At 47.0% G+C, this 14336-nt stretch overlaps 2 protein-coding genes across 6 annotated transcripts in view; both read left to right on the forward strand.

Annotated features, from left to right (window-relative positions):
- The window catches only part of PSMD9 (proteasome 26S subunit, non-ATPase 9), a 29085-nt gene extending 26421 nt beyond the window's left edge, over positions 1 to 2664 (forward strand). Inside the window, exons 5-6 of the mRNA XM_003907296.3 lie at positions 1872 to 1960; positions 2298 to 2664. Of these exons, the coding sequence (XP_003907345.1) occupies positions 1872 to 1960; positions 2298 to 2325 (117 nt within the window). The 3' untranslated portion in view covers positions 2326 to 2664. The remainder of the gene's footprint in view (positions 1 to 1871; positions 1961 to 2297) is intronic.
- A 116-nt stretch (positions 2665 to 2780) lies between these two features.
- The window catches only part of WDR66 (WD repeat domain 66), an 85677-nt gene continuing 74121 nt past the window's right edge, over positions 2781 to 14336 (forward strand). For 2 of the 5 annotated variants that reach the window (XM_031650845.1, XM_031650843.1), the window contains exons 1-3: positions 2781 to 4718; positions 7076 to 7512; positions 9150 to 9518. In XM_031650845.1, coding sequence (XP_031506705.1) covers positions 7096 to 7512; positions 9150 to 9518 — 786 coding nt within the window. In that variant the 5' untranslated portion in view covers positions 2781 to 4718; positions 7076 to 7095. The remainder of the gene's footprint in view (positions 4719 to 7075; positions 7513 to 9149; positions 9519 to 14336) is intronic. The other 3 variants (XM_031650841.1, XM_031650842.1, XM_031650844.1) reach the window with 3 other exon arrangements.

The following is a 14336-nucleotide window of genomic DNA, read 5'->3' on the forward strand; positions in this document are numbered from 1 at the left end:
GTCTCACTACATCGCCCAGGCTGGAGTGCAGTGGTGCAGTCACAGCTCACTGCAGCCTCGACCTCCCAGACTTGAGCAATCCTCCTGCCTCAGTCCCCCAAGTAACTGGGACTATAGGTGCACATCACCATGCTTCGCTAATCTTTATACTTTTTGTAGAGTCAGGGTTTCACCTTGCCCAGCCTGGTCTTCAACTCCTAGGCACAAGTGATCTTCCTGCCTCCCAAAGTGCTAGGATTACTGGCATGAGCCACCATGCCTGGATATCGTATTTTAATTTGTAATTTTCTTTGGTATGTACTCCCCCTGCTTTAATTTTAATTTTTTAAATTAAAGTACTATATACAGGCTGGGTGCGGTGGCTCATGCCTGTAATCCCAGCACTTTGGAGGCCGAGGTGGGTGGATCACCTGAGATCAGGAGTTGAAGACCAGCCTGGACAACATGGTGAAACCCCATCTCTACTAAAAATACAAAAATTATCCGGGTGTGGTGGCGTGTGCCTGTAATCCCAGCTACTCAGGAGGCTGAGGCAGGAGAATCGCTTGAACCCGGGAGGCAGAGGTTGCAGGGAGCCAAGATTGTGCCACTGCACTCCAGCCTACGCGACAGAGAACCCATCTCAAAAAAAAAAAAAAAAAAAAAATACATGCTAGGTATGGTGGCACACACCCAAAATCCCAGCACTTTGGGATGCTGAGGTGGGCAGATCACTTGAGCCCAGGAGTTTGAGACCAGGCTGGCCAATATGGCAAAACCCTGTCTCTACTAAATATACATAAAAAATTAGCTGAGCATGATGCTGCATGCCTGTAGTCCCAGCTACTCAGGAGGCTGAGGCATGAGAATCGCTTGAACCTGGGAGGCTGAGGTTGTGGTGAGCTGAGATTGCACCACTACTCTCCAGCCTGAGCAACAAAGCAAGACTCTATCTCAGAAAAATAAAGCAATACATACTCATGGTTAAAAAATTAATGATATGGAAATATATAAAAGTAAACATCTTCCTCTTATTCCAAAGGACTAATCCTCTCTGGATGTAACCACTCTTAACAAGTTTTTCCATGTTCTTCCAGAAAACTTCGCATGCTAGAGCAACACAGGTGTCCTTTTAGAAAATATTATCGGCCGGGCGCGGTGGTTCACGCCTGTAATCCCAGCACTTTGGGAGGCCGAGGCGGGTGGATGACCTGAGATCAGGAGTTCTGAGACCATCCTGGCCAAACATAGTGAAACCCCGTCTCTACTAAAAATATAAAAATTAGCCAGGTGTGGTGGCGGGCGCCTGTAGTTCCAGCTACTTGGGAGGCTGAGGCACGAGAATTGCTAGAACCTGGGAAGCAGAGGTTGCAGTGAGCCAAGATTGCACCACTGCACTCCAGCCTGGGTGATAGAGTGAGACTCTGTCTCAAAAAGAAAGAAAGAAAATAAAATGCTATCAAATAGGTTCATACTTTGGTGGGGTTTTTGTTTTGTTTTGACTAAAACCCTTCATTCTCTGTACTGTATTTGAACAATACCTATTGATGGACATTTCTGATGTTCTCAGTTTTTGGATTTCTACACAGCCCTGGAATGAACACTTCATTTGTATGTCATCTTGTAATTGTGTACTATGTACCTCGGACATACCTTTTAAAAATTGTTGGTGGGGGGACACGTATTTTTTGAGGAAGATGGTACTAAGGTCAGCACCCTGGCTGCCCTGAGAGTGCACTGCCATGTTCCCTACCTTCTCGCCAACCACAGGATTATGCTGAAAATGAAAATCTTTACCAATTTGATAGGCAAAAAATGGGATCTCAGCATTTTAGCCTGTAACTCTGAGTACTAACAAGGCTGAACACAAAACGAGCTTATTTTCTTTTCAGAAGCCCCTGAATGTGACGGTGATCCGTAGCGGGGAGAAACACCAGCTTAGACTTGTTCCAACACGTTGGGCAGGAAAAGGACTGCTGGGGTAAAGTGTCTGTTTCTGTTCATTCTCACTGGGGCATGATTTGAGTGTTTGTTAAACATGAAGCTGGAGGGGAAGGCTGGGGAGACATTGGGGAATAATGGGAATCCCCAGTTCATTTGGAAACTGCAGATAAATCCTCGTGGTAGGAACGAGACTACAGCTGTAGAAGCAGAGGGAGCCCCAATGTCTCTCCTGGGACTCTCCGGTTCATTCATGCACTGGGCATTTGATTTAAAAGAATGAAAGAACATTGTTGAAAAAGTCAGAAGGGCTCGGCCTCTGACCTTCCTATAGGGAGCCTCCAAACTTACGCCATTCCTTTTCTTCTTTCTTCCAGGTGCAACATTATTCCTCTGCAAAGATGATTGTCCCTGAGGAACAGTAACAGGAAAGCATCTTCCCTTGCCCTGGACTTGGGTCTAGGGTTTTCCTCCTTGTCTTCTCTCCCTGAAGCATAAGGATCTGGAAGAGGCTTGTAGCCTGAACTTCTGGGTGGTGGCAGTGCTGTGGCCCACTAGTGTGATCTCCCTGGATTAAGACATTCTTAAAAACTTATGCTTGGCCTCTTTCGCAAATTAGGCCACGGCCCTGAATAGGAATTCCCTAAATAGGAACTGTGGGCAAGTGGGCGGAAGTTATTCTGGCAGGTACTGGTGTGATGATGATTATTATTTTTAATAAAGAGTCTTACAGTGCTGATATGACCCTGTTGTCACCCCAACTGAATTTCTTATGACCCTCTCAAACCAAAGCTCAGAAGGGGTCAGAAGAGCTTCATAGAAAGTTGGGCAAAACAAGCTAGCAATTGTGAAGTCCGGCTTTGACCAACATATTTCTTTGCACTGAGGCCTTGCTGCTGTGGATACGGAAATTGCTAAGTAGTTCCATGCTTCCTCAGCAGCTGGGCCGCTAGGGCCATAGTAGCTCCCTTTGGACAACAGGGAAAGCCTGGAGGTTCCCCAGGTGGCCCAGTGTGGTGTCGTGTCAGCTTCCTCTTTAGGAGGAAGCAAGCTCTCCAGAGGGCAGGAAGCTCCTTTCAATTCGGTAATAAGAACCCCTCCATTTTGTTTTTTGGAGAAAAGGTCCTGCTTTGTCACCCAGACTGGAGTGCAGTGTTGTGATAAAGGTTCACGGAAGCCTTGACCCTCTGGGCACTACCTCAGCCACCCAAGTATCTGGGACCACAGGCGTGCACCACCATGCATAGCTAATTTATTTTTTGTAGAGAGAGGGTCTCCCTGTGTTGACTAGGTTGGTCTCGAATTCCTGGGCTCAAGCAGTTCTCCTGCCTTGGCCTCCTAAAGTGCTGGGATCACAGGCATGAGCCACTGCGCCCAGCCCACTGCTAGTTCGACTTTTTATAATTGAGCCTCCTGGCTATGCCTTGAGATCAGCGCTATTTTGTAAACTGCTGAGTTGTGGATAGGAATGAGTAGATCAGACCTCTTGAAAATGCTTATTCTTCCTCCCTTTTATTTTTTGTCTCTTTTAAGATGGTAAAATGGGTCTCAGTGATTCCTGCCGATGCTTTGAATTATTTTCTCTCCATGGTATCAGTGTTCATTTCCCCAGTTCTGGCACACCACTTTCTGTTTTGGCAGTTCTGCCAAGCAAGCCCTGTATTCCTTGGGACTGGTTTTGCTGTGGTTGGATACAGATACCAGCTCGCCTTGATGGGATCAGTATTGCTGTGTGCTTCCAGCCACAGATTCTCACACTCAATTCCAAAGCCCTCCTATTGGGCGAATTCCCTCAAACTCTATTTGACCCAACAGCCACGCGTATTTCCCTCTGGTAGCCACAGACATGCTGTGTTTACCAGTGTTTGCTGTTTAAATTGCATGTTCTAATTCCAAGTATTTTCTAGTCTCTATTTTATAAAGTTTCAGACTATAATAAAAACAGCTTGCCTTAGTTTATCCTTTTTTATTTTGAGATGTATGCCTATTAATCAAATTACCATCACTGGGGCGTGGCATTGTGGGCGGGGAGAATTATTCACATTCTCCTCAAATGACAGCAGCAGACAGCCTTCTGCCTCAGTGGCTCTGGCTGGTTTCCCGCAGGGCTCCCAGTGGAAACCCATGTGGCCACCTGTTGCCGTCTTCCATGAGATGTTAGTGGAGAGCCACTTTGACGTGGAATGATCCTGATAGATTTAGCCAGACTGGTTTTGCAGAAACGCCTTGTGCTGAGAACTGCAAGCTGGTGCACCCTGTGTCGTATCTGCCCTCAGCCAGCTGGAATTGTCTGCTACACGCGGTGCCCGGTGAGGAGGCGGGCAGGACAGTTGTGTGCTGCATCCATGAGACCTGGAAATTCAGTTTGCTTTTGGAAAAGAGAATTGTATCCGAGTTCATACTTCTCCACCCCATCTTGCCAAGGTTGTGGAAAGTAAAAATAGGCAGTACTGGCTGCTGCAGCTTCTCAGGGGACGGGACCATGTGAAAAGGTGGTGATCGCGCGAGCGCAGGAAGGAGAGAAAAGCGAGGAAAGCCTATGCCGTCAGCGACCGGCAGGGGGCGCGTCGGCCACGCTCGTCACCGCTTCCTGGGCACGTGACCACCGCCCCGCCTGTCCTTTAGGGCCTGTCGCTTCCGGCGGCGGGGGTTGCCATGGGGACGGGGCTTGGGTGGTAACCAGAACTAGGGAGCTGGTGGAGAAGGTGGCTGCCGCTGGAAAGACGCCTGGGAGGTGGCTGAGGGGTCCAGGCGGTGGGACGACTCCGGCCTTTTGAAGACCGGGGTGGGTGCTCTCTGTAAGTCCGGGACGGAGGCCACGCGGCCCTGGCGAGGGGGCCCTGGCCTGGCGGGGTCTGGCGCCCCTTGTGGGGCGCTCACCCGACCTGCCCTTGTGGGGCCTGGGGCGGCTCCAGGGAGACCTGAGTTGGGGGCAGAGGCCGCACCTGGGCTTTAATGCCCCTGCAGAGCCACGCACCTGGCACCTCTGCCCCAAACCCCTGCGGCTCCAACCCGGCTGTCCAGATGCTCCGGCGAAGTTGGGCTCAGTCAGAAGAGGCTCGGTGGTCAGAGCCCTAGACAGGAATCAGAGCAGTAATTTTTCAGCTGGAGAAACTAAGTGCCACAGAGATCTCTTTCTTACTAGCGGTGTCATCTTGAATAAGTCACTTCACCTCTCAGAGCCTCAAACTCATTTATTCGTTCATTATTTATTTTATTTTATTTTATTTTATTTTATTTTATTTACCAGAGATGAATTTGAGGAGCTGGTACATTTAGTGCCGAGAAAGAAATTAAGAAATAGAAATACCTTTACTACCCTGTACTCTTTGGGACTTTAGTTTCAAAGAGTTGAGTTCTCTTATTCTAATGTCGCCGAAAATGTGGGGATTTTTTTTTGTTCTGGGTCCAACTCTTTAGGGATAAAGTATCCATCCTTATTGTTTTCCTAGTTCAAACTCTTGTTTGTTGTAAGGAATAAATGAGAGAATATGTCAGAAGGCTTTCAAACTGTTCATTTCTTTGCATGTTAGGGTCGTTAGGGTTGCTTTTCTCTCGAATAATAACAATTGCTACCACTTTTTCAAGCTGTATGTGCCAGAATTGTGTTGAGCATTTTATATGTTATCTGTTCTCTACAACAACCCTAGAATTTAGGATTATTCTTTTTATTTTGCCCATGAGAAAATGTAGACTCTGAGGGATGAAGTGACTTGCCCAAGGTCACAGAACAAGTACATGGGGGAAATGGGATTCAATGCTAGGACAAGCTGACAGCAAGGCCCTTGCTTTTAACCACTAGGCTACCCTGGGTTATGCATTTCGCTGCCTGTGGGAATATGAATATATATATATATATATATATTTTTTTTTGAGATGGAGTCTCGCTCTGTCACCCAGGCTGGAGTGCAGTGGCACAATCTCGGCTCACTGCAAGCTCTGCTCCGCCTCCCGGGTTTACGCCATTCTCCTGCCTCAGCCTCCCGAGTAGCTGGGACTACAGGTGCACACCACCACGCCCGGCTAATTTTTTGTAATTTTAGTAGAGACGGGGTTTCACCATGTTAGCCAGGATGGTCTCGAACTCCTGACCTCATGATCCACCCGCCTCGGCCTCCCAAATTGCTGGGATTACAGACGTGAGCCACCGCGCCCGGCCATGAATATATTTTAAATGGGTAAAAAGACTACAAGGTGTTTATTCCTAGAAAGTTAACAGGCCCTGGATCAATTTTTTTTTTTTTTTTTTTTTTTGTTGAGACGGCGAGGCTGGAGTGCAGTGGTGCCATCTCCACTCACTGCAAGCTCCGCCTCCCAGGTTCAAGCCATTCTCCTGCCTCAGCCTCCCATATAGCTGGGACTACAGGCGCCCGCAACCGCGCCGGGCTAATTTTTGTATTTTTTTAGTAGAGACCGGGTGTCACCACGTTAGCCAGGATGGTCTCGATCTCCTGACCTCGTGATCCGCCTGTCTCGGCCTCCCAAAGTGCTGGGATTACAGGCTTGAGCCACCGCGCCCGGCCCTGGATCAATATTTTTAAGATCTGGGCCACAAATACATATACTTTAAGATTTCCCAGCCATGCGTGGGAAGGCTGGTCTGTTGTGGGCCAGGCTGGTCTCAATCTCTTGACCTCGAGTGATCCTCCTGCCTCAGGGTCCCAAAATGTTGGGATTACAGGTGCGAGCCATTGCGCCTGGCCAGAAATATGACATTCTTTTTTTATTTTTATTTTTGAGATAGAAGTTTGCTTTTGTCACCCAGGCTGGAGTGCAGTGGCAGATCTTGGCTCACTGCAACCTCCACCTCCTAGGTTCAAGCAATTCTCCTGTCTCAGCCTCCCGAGTAGCTGGGATTACAGACACTCACCACCACACCCAGCTGATTTTTGTGTTTTTAGTAGAAACAGCATTTCATCATGTTGGCCAGGCTGGTCTCAAACTCATGACCTCAGGTGATCCATCTGCCTTGGCCTCCCAAAGTGCTGGGATTACAGTCGTGAGCCACCGTGCCTGTTCAGAAACATGACATTCTTTTTATCCTGTGGAAAGGGGCCAGAGCCATTTGTTCACATTTCATCAATAGGCTAGTGCACTAGGAGATGGAAATGGGAAGCCGAGGGCTGACTGGTTATTATGGTCAAAATCTCTCTAGAGGAAACTCTACAGAGAAGAATGTCAGATGCAGAAGAAGCTCCTGGAGAAGCAACAGGAGAAAATGGAGAAACAGAAATGAAAGAAGAGGAGGAACCTAATCCAAATTATAAAGAAGTAGAAAATCTACAACAGGAATCAAAAGATGACACATTAGCATGGAGAGAGTCTCAGGAGGAGGAGAGGAAAATGGGTGAGGAGGAAGGGGAGGAGGAGGAGGAGGAGAAGGAGGAGGAGGAAGAGAAGGAGGAGGAGGGGAAGGAGGACAAAAAGATTGTCATGGAAGAAACTGAGGAAGTGGCTGGAGAAGCCCAGGAGAAGGAGGCTTCAGGAATACAGGAAGAAACCACAGTGGAGCCCCAAGAAGTCACAGAGTCCATGATCCATTTGGAGACACAGATTACCGATTCCCAGTCAATCACATCAGGAATTTTCCCAGTAAGTAGTCATCTTCATTCAATCGTCAATTCATTCAGAATCATTAATTGAATGCTTAGTATAGGCCAGACTATGGGAACACAAAACCAAGTAAGATACAATCCATTCCTTTTTTTTTTTTGAGACAGAGCCTCACTCTGTCGCCAGGCTGGAGTACAGTGGCACAATCGCAGCTCACTGCAACCTCTGCCTCCTGGGTTGAAGCTATTGTCTGCCTCAGTCTCCTGAGTAGCTAAGATTACAGGCATCCGCCACCACACCCAGCTAATTTTTTGTATTTTCAGTAGAGATGGGATTTCGATCTTACCATGTTGGCCAGACTGGTCTCAAACATGTGACCTCAAATGATCTGCCCACCTTGGCCTCCCAAAGTGCTAGGATTACAGGCACACGCCACCATGCCCGGCCACAATCCATTCCTTTTTTTTTTTTTTTTTTCGAGACAGAGTTTCACTCTTGTTGCCCCGGCTGGAGTGCAATGGTGCGATCTCGGCTCACTGCAACCTCTGCCTCCTGGGTTCAAGTGATTCTCCTGCCTTAGCCTCCTGCGTAGCTGAGATTACAGGCGTCCGCCACCACACCTGGCAGATTTTTGTATTTTTAGTAGAGACAGAGTTTCACTCATGTCGACCAGGCTGGTCTCAAACTCCTGACCTCAGGTGATCCACCAGCTTCGGCCTCCCAAAGTGCTAGGAGCCCCCGTGCCCGGCCACAATCCATTCTTTTAAGGAGCTCTAAGGTGTGTAGGGAGGCAGACCCATGAGTGCAGTGACTGAAAGATGCACAGGAGATGAAACAGGGCCTCTTAACCCAGTTTGGAGGATGGCCAGGGAAAGTTTCCTGGGGAAGGTGGGTGCCACAGCTGAGGTGCTCGCCTTAGAATGGAGTTGGTATGATAATAGGAGTGTAGGCTTCCCACAGACTGCTCCCAGTAGGAGAACTTAGCTGTGGCCTACGAATAGGTCACTCTCTGTAACTAGTCAGCCTTTTGGAGATCACTAGTGCCACTTAGAAGAATGATTTTGCCATTGTGGGTCTGCTGGTAGGCCAAGAATAAACTGGAACACACCGTGTTTGTCCTGTTCTGTTCTTTTCTTTTTTCTTTTTATTTTTTCTCTTTTTCTTTTCTCCCTCCCCTCCCCTCCCCTTCCTCTCCCTTCTCTCCTCTTGTCCCTCCTTCCTTCCTGGGGTCTCACTTTGTCACCTAGGCTGGAGTACAGTGGCATGATCTTTCACAAGCAGCCTCGACCTCCAGGCTCAAGCGATCCTCCTGCCTCAGCCTCCTGGGTAGCTGGGACTACAGGCATGCCTCACCACATCCAGCTAATTTTGTTCATTTTGGGTAGAGATAAGGTGTCACTCACTATGTTGCCCAGGCTGGTCTTGAACTCCTGGGCTCAAGTGATCCTCCCCTCTTGGCCTCCCAAAGTGTTGGGATTACAGGCATGAGCCATTGCACCCCCTCTTGTTTTGTTTTTTAAGTACAAAATGTTCCAGCCTCTTTTAAAAAACATTTCATCATTCCTAGCTGAGGCTAACACTGAGACTGGCTGACTGGGAATAGAAAAGGCGAATAAATGGTGAGTGTAGCAGCACGTACTGCATGTGGAATCATGATCTTGTATTTCTTTTTAAAGAAAGCCCAAAGAGGTAGCAAGTCAAAGCCTTCCTTACAATTGGAGGATGCAGAAACAGATGAGCTTTTACAAGGCCTAAGCACACAACTTGAATTTCTTGATTTGGATCAAATCAGTCCTGAGGAACAACAGATTAGTTCCCCTGAAAGGCAGCCCTCAGGAGAGCTTGAGGAGAAAACCGACTGGATGCTCCAAGACGAACTGGGACGAGAAAGAAGGGATTTGGAGCCAGAAAACAGAGAGGAGGGACAAGAAAGTAGAGTATCCAACATCCAGTCTGAAGCAGGGATCTCCAGGGAGTCACTGGTGTCCAGCACCACAGAGGACATTCTGTTCGAAAGGGATGAAAGTGCCCCGGTGTATCCCTTGGTAAGTGTAATGCTTTTGAATCTCCCCCAGCACTTTGAGAGTGTTGCGCAATAGGGGAATTTTATGCACGTGGGAGAAAAAGAATACCACCAGAAGGATACTTTTTAAACTAATAACAGACTTGTGTCTCTTTTTTTTACACAGAGTCTTGCTCTGTCGCCCAGGCTGGAATGCAGTGGCACCATCTTGGCTCACTGCAGCCTCTGCCTCCCAGGTTCAAGTGATTCTTGTACCTCAGCCTCCCAAGTAGTTGGGATTACAGGCATGAGCCACCAAGCCTGGCTAATTTTTGTATTTTTAGTAGAGATGAGGTCTCGTCATGTTGGCCAGACTGGTCTTGAACTCCTAACCTCAGGTGGTCCACCTGCTTCGTCCTCTCAAAGTGCTGGGATTACAGGCATGAGCCACCGCGCCTGGCCTAGACTTGTGTCTTTTGAAGTTCCGTTAAGAGCTCTGACTGGAACATGTGTGACTGAACATGAGCTTGAGAGCTGCATCTGGGTTCAATGGTGTTGCTCAGCAGGCAGGAAATTCCAGACATAGTTTGTCTGTTGCATAGGGTGCTATTTCACGTGGGAGATTCAAACTCGATTCCGGCCCTCTCCCCAGCTTCCTCCTCCCCCTTTCCTTCTCGCTTCCTCTCCCTCTTCTTCCCCTCCCCTCTCCTTTCCCTTTTCTCTCCTCCCCTCCTGTCTCCTCTCCTTTTTCTCTCTCACATTGTAAAATTCCTCCTTCATGCCACAAGTTCCACCCCTTCCCCTTTCTGCCTCACCTCTTCTGCCTTGATATCTTTCCATGCCCCCCAAACCATCCATTCCAAGAGGGTCCCAGAGGGGAAGGTAATGGAGGAGTGAAAGCCGCGTGAAAAGGCCCAGGCAGTCCAGAGGAATCTGCCTTTGCCACTGCTGAAGATATTCCAGGGAGGCACCATCTGCGAGGAGTAAAAATATTATCATTTACCAAGAGAAGGAAAAGGAGGAGTTTTTTCCTTCTTCCTCCATCTGCTACTTTCTGAAAATTGTTTCCTAGGATTCATCCTTCCTGTAGATTCATGCCTTTGGAAGATGTGGAAGTGATTGAATGGATATCAAATACTTAATGTAGTTCCTAAGACATAGTGAGTACTCAGTAAGTGTCCGCAACTGTGTGGCAATGACGATGACGGTGGCAAGATGTCTGGAGGGAAATGCAGACAACTGAAAACCTCCTTTCTGCAGATTGGCTTCATTTGAGCCTAGTGTGACAGCCTCTCTCCCATAGCTTGCAACTGTTCAGTCTGAGAGGAAGAATAATTGAGCTTTAGGGCCCACAAAGACTCTTGTTTTGTTTAGCCAGCAAGCATCAACCAGGTAATATCTCTAAGGAGAAGGTGTATTCTTCGTGTCAGGGGCCCAGCTATCTGGACCTGGCAAGAGCCACTCCCCAAGTTTTGGGTCTTGCTTAGCCTTGGTCTCACTGCAGAACCAAAATTTTTCTAGATGGTCTCCCTTTGCAAATTACTTTAGCTTTTTAGTTATTTATTTATTTTATTTATTTATTTTTTTGGAGACGGAATCTCACTCTGTCACCCAGGCTGGAGTGCAGTGGCATGATCTCGGATCACTGCAACCTCTGCCTCCCGGGTTCAAGTGATTCTCCTGCCTCAGCCTCCCGAGTAGCTGGGACTACAAACATGTGCCACCACACCCTGCTAATTTTTTTTTTTTTTCTTTTAGTAGAGACGGGGGTTTCACTGCGTTAGCCAGGATGGTCTCGATCTGACCACGTGATCCACCCGCCTTGGCCTCCCAAAGTGCTGGGATTACAAGCATGAGCCACCACGCCCAGCCTTTTTTAAGAGACAGAGCCCTGCTGTGTTGCCCAGGCCGGACTAGAACTCAATCCTCCCACTTCAGCCTCCTGAAATTTCTTTAGCTTATTGCAAGTATCTTCTTTCTTCTTTCTTTTTCCTTCACTTTCCTTTTCTTTCTCTCTTTCTTCTTTATTATTTTTGTTTTTCTTTATTTTGACTCAGGCTCTCACTCTGTCACCCAGACTGGAATGCAGTGGTATGATCATGGTTCACTGCAACCTCCATCTCCTGGGTTCAATGGATCTTACTACCTCAGCCTCCCGAGTATCTGGGACTACAGGCGTGTGTTACCACACCCAGCTAATTTTTTTTTTTTTTTTTGAGACGGAGTCTTGCTCTGTCGCCCAGGCTGGAGTGCAGTGGCATGATCTCGGCTCACTGCAAACTCCACCTCCTGGGTTCATGCCATTCTCCTGCCTCAGCCTCCCGAGTAGCTGGGACTACAGGCACCTGCCACCACGCCTGGCTAATTTTGTTTTTGTTGTATTTTTAGTAGAGATGGGGTTTTACCGTGTTAGCCAGGATGGTGTTGATCTCCTGACCTCGTGATCCGCCCGCCTCGGCCTCCCAAAGTGCTGGGATTACAGGCATGAGCCACTGTGCCCGGCCCACACCCAGCTAATTTTAGAAATCTTTTTTAGAGATAGAGTCTCACTATATCTCTCAGGCTGGTCTTGAACTCGTAAGCTCAAGCAATCTTCCCGCCTCGGCCTCCCAAAGTGTCGAGATTATAGGTGTGAGCTACCATACCTGGCCTCTATTTTTTCTTTTTGTTAAAACTATTCAGTGTTGGCTGGGTGTGGAGGCTCACATGTGTAATCCAGCACTTTGGGAAGCTGAGGTGGGTGGATCACCTGAGGTCAGGAGTTCAAGACCAGCCTGACCAACATGGTGAAACCCCATCTCTACTAAAAATACAAAATTAGCCAGTCGTGGTGGCACATGCCTGTAATCCCAGCTACTTGGGAGGCTGAGCCAGGAGAATCGCTTGAACCTAGGAAGGCAGAAGTTGAAGTGAGCCAAGATTGCTCCATTGCACTCCAACCTGGGTAATAGAGTGAGACTCTGTCTCAAACAAACAAAAACTATTCATAAAAAATTCAGACAACTTATACATGTTTGAAGGCAAAGATTCTTCTTCCTACACACACCCCTACCCCAATCTCATTTCCTTATATAACTCCTGCCACAGTTGGCTGTGACTGCTCCTCTCCTGACCTTTTTCTGGGCATGTACAACGTGTTATCTGTGTGCCCATGCCTGTGCGCATGCTCACATGGCTCACATTTAGTTTTTGTGTGTGGTTTTTTTTTTTTTTTTTTTTTTTTTTACCAATGAGATAATCCTGCATTTCTACAAAATGTTTTTCCACTTAATATGTCTTGGAAGGTTTCTTGTATCAGTGCATGTATCTCTACTTCCACTTTTTGTTTTTCTTTTTTTGAGATGGAGTCTCACTCTGTCCCCCCAGGCTGGAGTGCAGTGGTGCTATCTTGGATCACTGCAACCTCTGCCTCCCTGGGTTCAAGTGATTCTCCTGCCTCAGTCTCTCGTGTAGCTGGGATTACAGGCACACATTACCATGTCCAGCTAACTTTTGTATTTTTGTAGACACGGGGTTTCGCCATGTAGGCCAGGCTAGTCTCGAGCTCCTGACCTCAGGTGATCCACCCACCTCAGCCTCCCAAAGTGTTGGAATTACAGGCATGAGCCACCGTGCCCAGCCCACTTCCTCTTTTTAAATGTAACTGTTCCCCTCTCTGTGGCCACTTACATTGCTTCTAATTTCTTGCTGTCACACAAGGTCCTATAGCGAACATGCTCCTCCATCTCTCCTGTGTCCGCAGCATTCTCCTTTTCCTTTGGGGTCCCCTCCTTAGTTCTAAGGCCTGTACTAGCTCCCAGTGTTCATGGTAAATAGACATGACTGTGGATCCCACCTCCAGCCAGGAAACAAGGCAATCATGTTTTTGTGAGCAGGAATCTTATGAGTATCAAATACAGTGAAATCTGGTTTTGATAGCAAAGTTTTGTTTTCCAGATTAATATGTTTTAGAAAAAGACTGATGTAAGTGGTGGCTATCTCCATAATCGTCTGTCATGCATGTTAAAACTGCTGCAAAACACGATGATTAATACTATTTGATTTCTGTAATTGTGAATGCTGCTTGAGTGGGGTTGTTCTGTTACCACTAAGTGAAGTCAGCCTTGTGGTGACCTGGGAAGGGCTGTTGTGGCTGAAGACAGGAGTCCTTTTAGGAATGTTTTCTTTTTGTGACTAATTTGTTAAGTGGCAAAATACATTTCCAGAAAGATGATCCTTTTAGGATTAACAAGTTTCCAAAAGAACAATTTCATTTGAATAAATCAGCTTTTAAGAAACAGCCAAATATTAAATAATTCTGTTCCTAGAAGTTGCAGCTTGAGACAATTATGATTCCATAATTCTACCACTCACACCCACACAATAAGAGATCTAAATATAAATATAAATTATAGGGAATGAGCAGATGGAAACAGAAGGGGATGGGGAATTAAGAATGTAGGAGAGAGAAATTGGTCACATTACCTGCTATGTCTGTCTTGGGGAGAAACAATTTAATTTTATAAGTATTGTTCAAAGATAAGAAAGGAAACTTACCAGATTTTGTTTCTATATTCCAATTTAATTCACTGATTCTTAGCAACCCATCACTTTCAGCACTCTACTGCATTTGATTATTTGGCCCTAGTTAATTTTTTTAAATAGATTTTTTTTTTTTTCTTTTTGAGACAGGGTCTTTCTCTGTTGCTCAGGCTGGAGCGCAGCATTATGATCTCAGCTCACAGCAACCTCCACCTCCTAGGCTCAGTCAGTCCTCCTGCTTCAGCCTCCTGAGTAGATGGGATTAAAGATGCACACCACCATGCCTGGCTAATTTTTGTATTTTTTTTAGAGATGGGGTTTCAGTATGTTGCCCAGGCTG

This window comes from Papio anubis, chromosome 9 (assembly GCF_008728515.1).
Source record: "Papio anubis isolate 15944 chromosome 9, Panubis1.0, whole genome shotgun sequence".
NCBI lineage: Eukaryota > Metazoa > Chordata > Mammalia > Primates > Cercopithecidae > Papio > Papio anubis.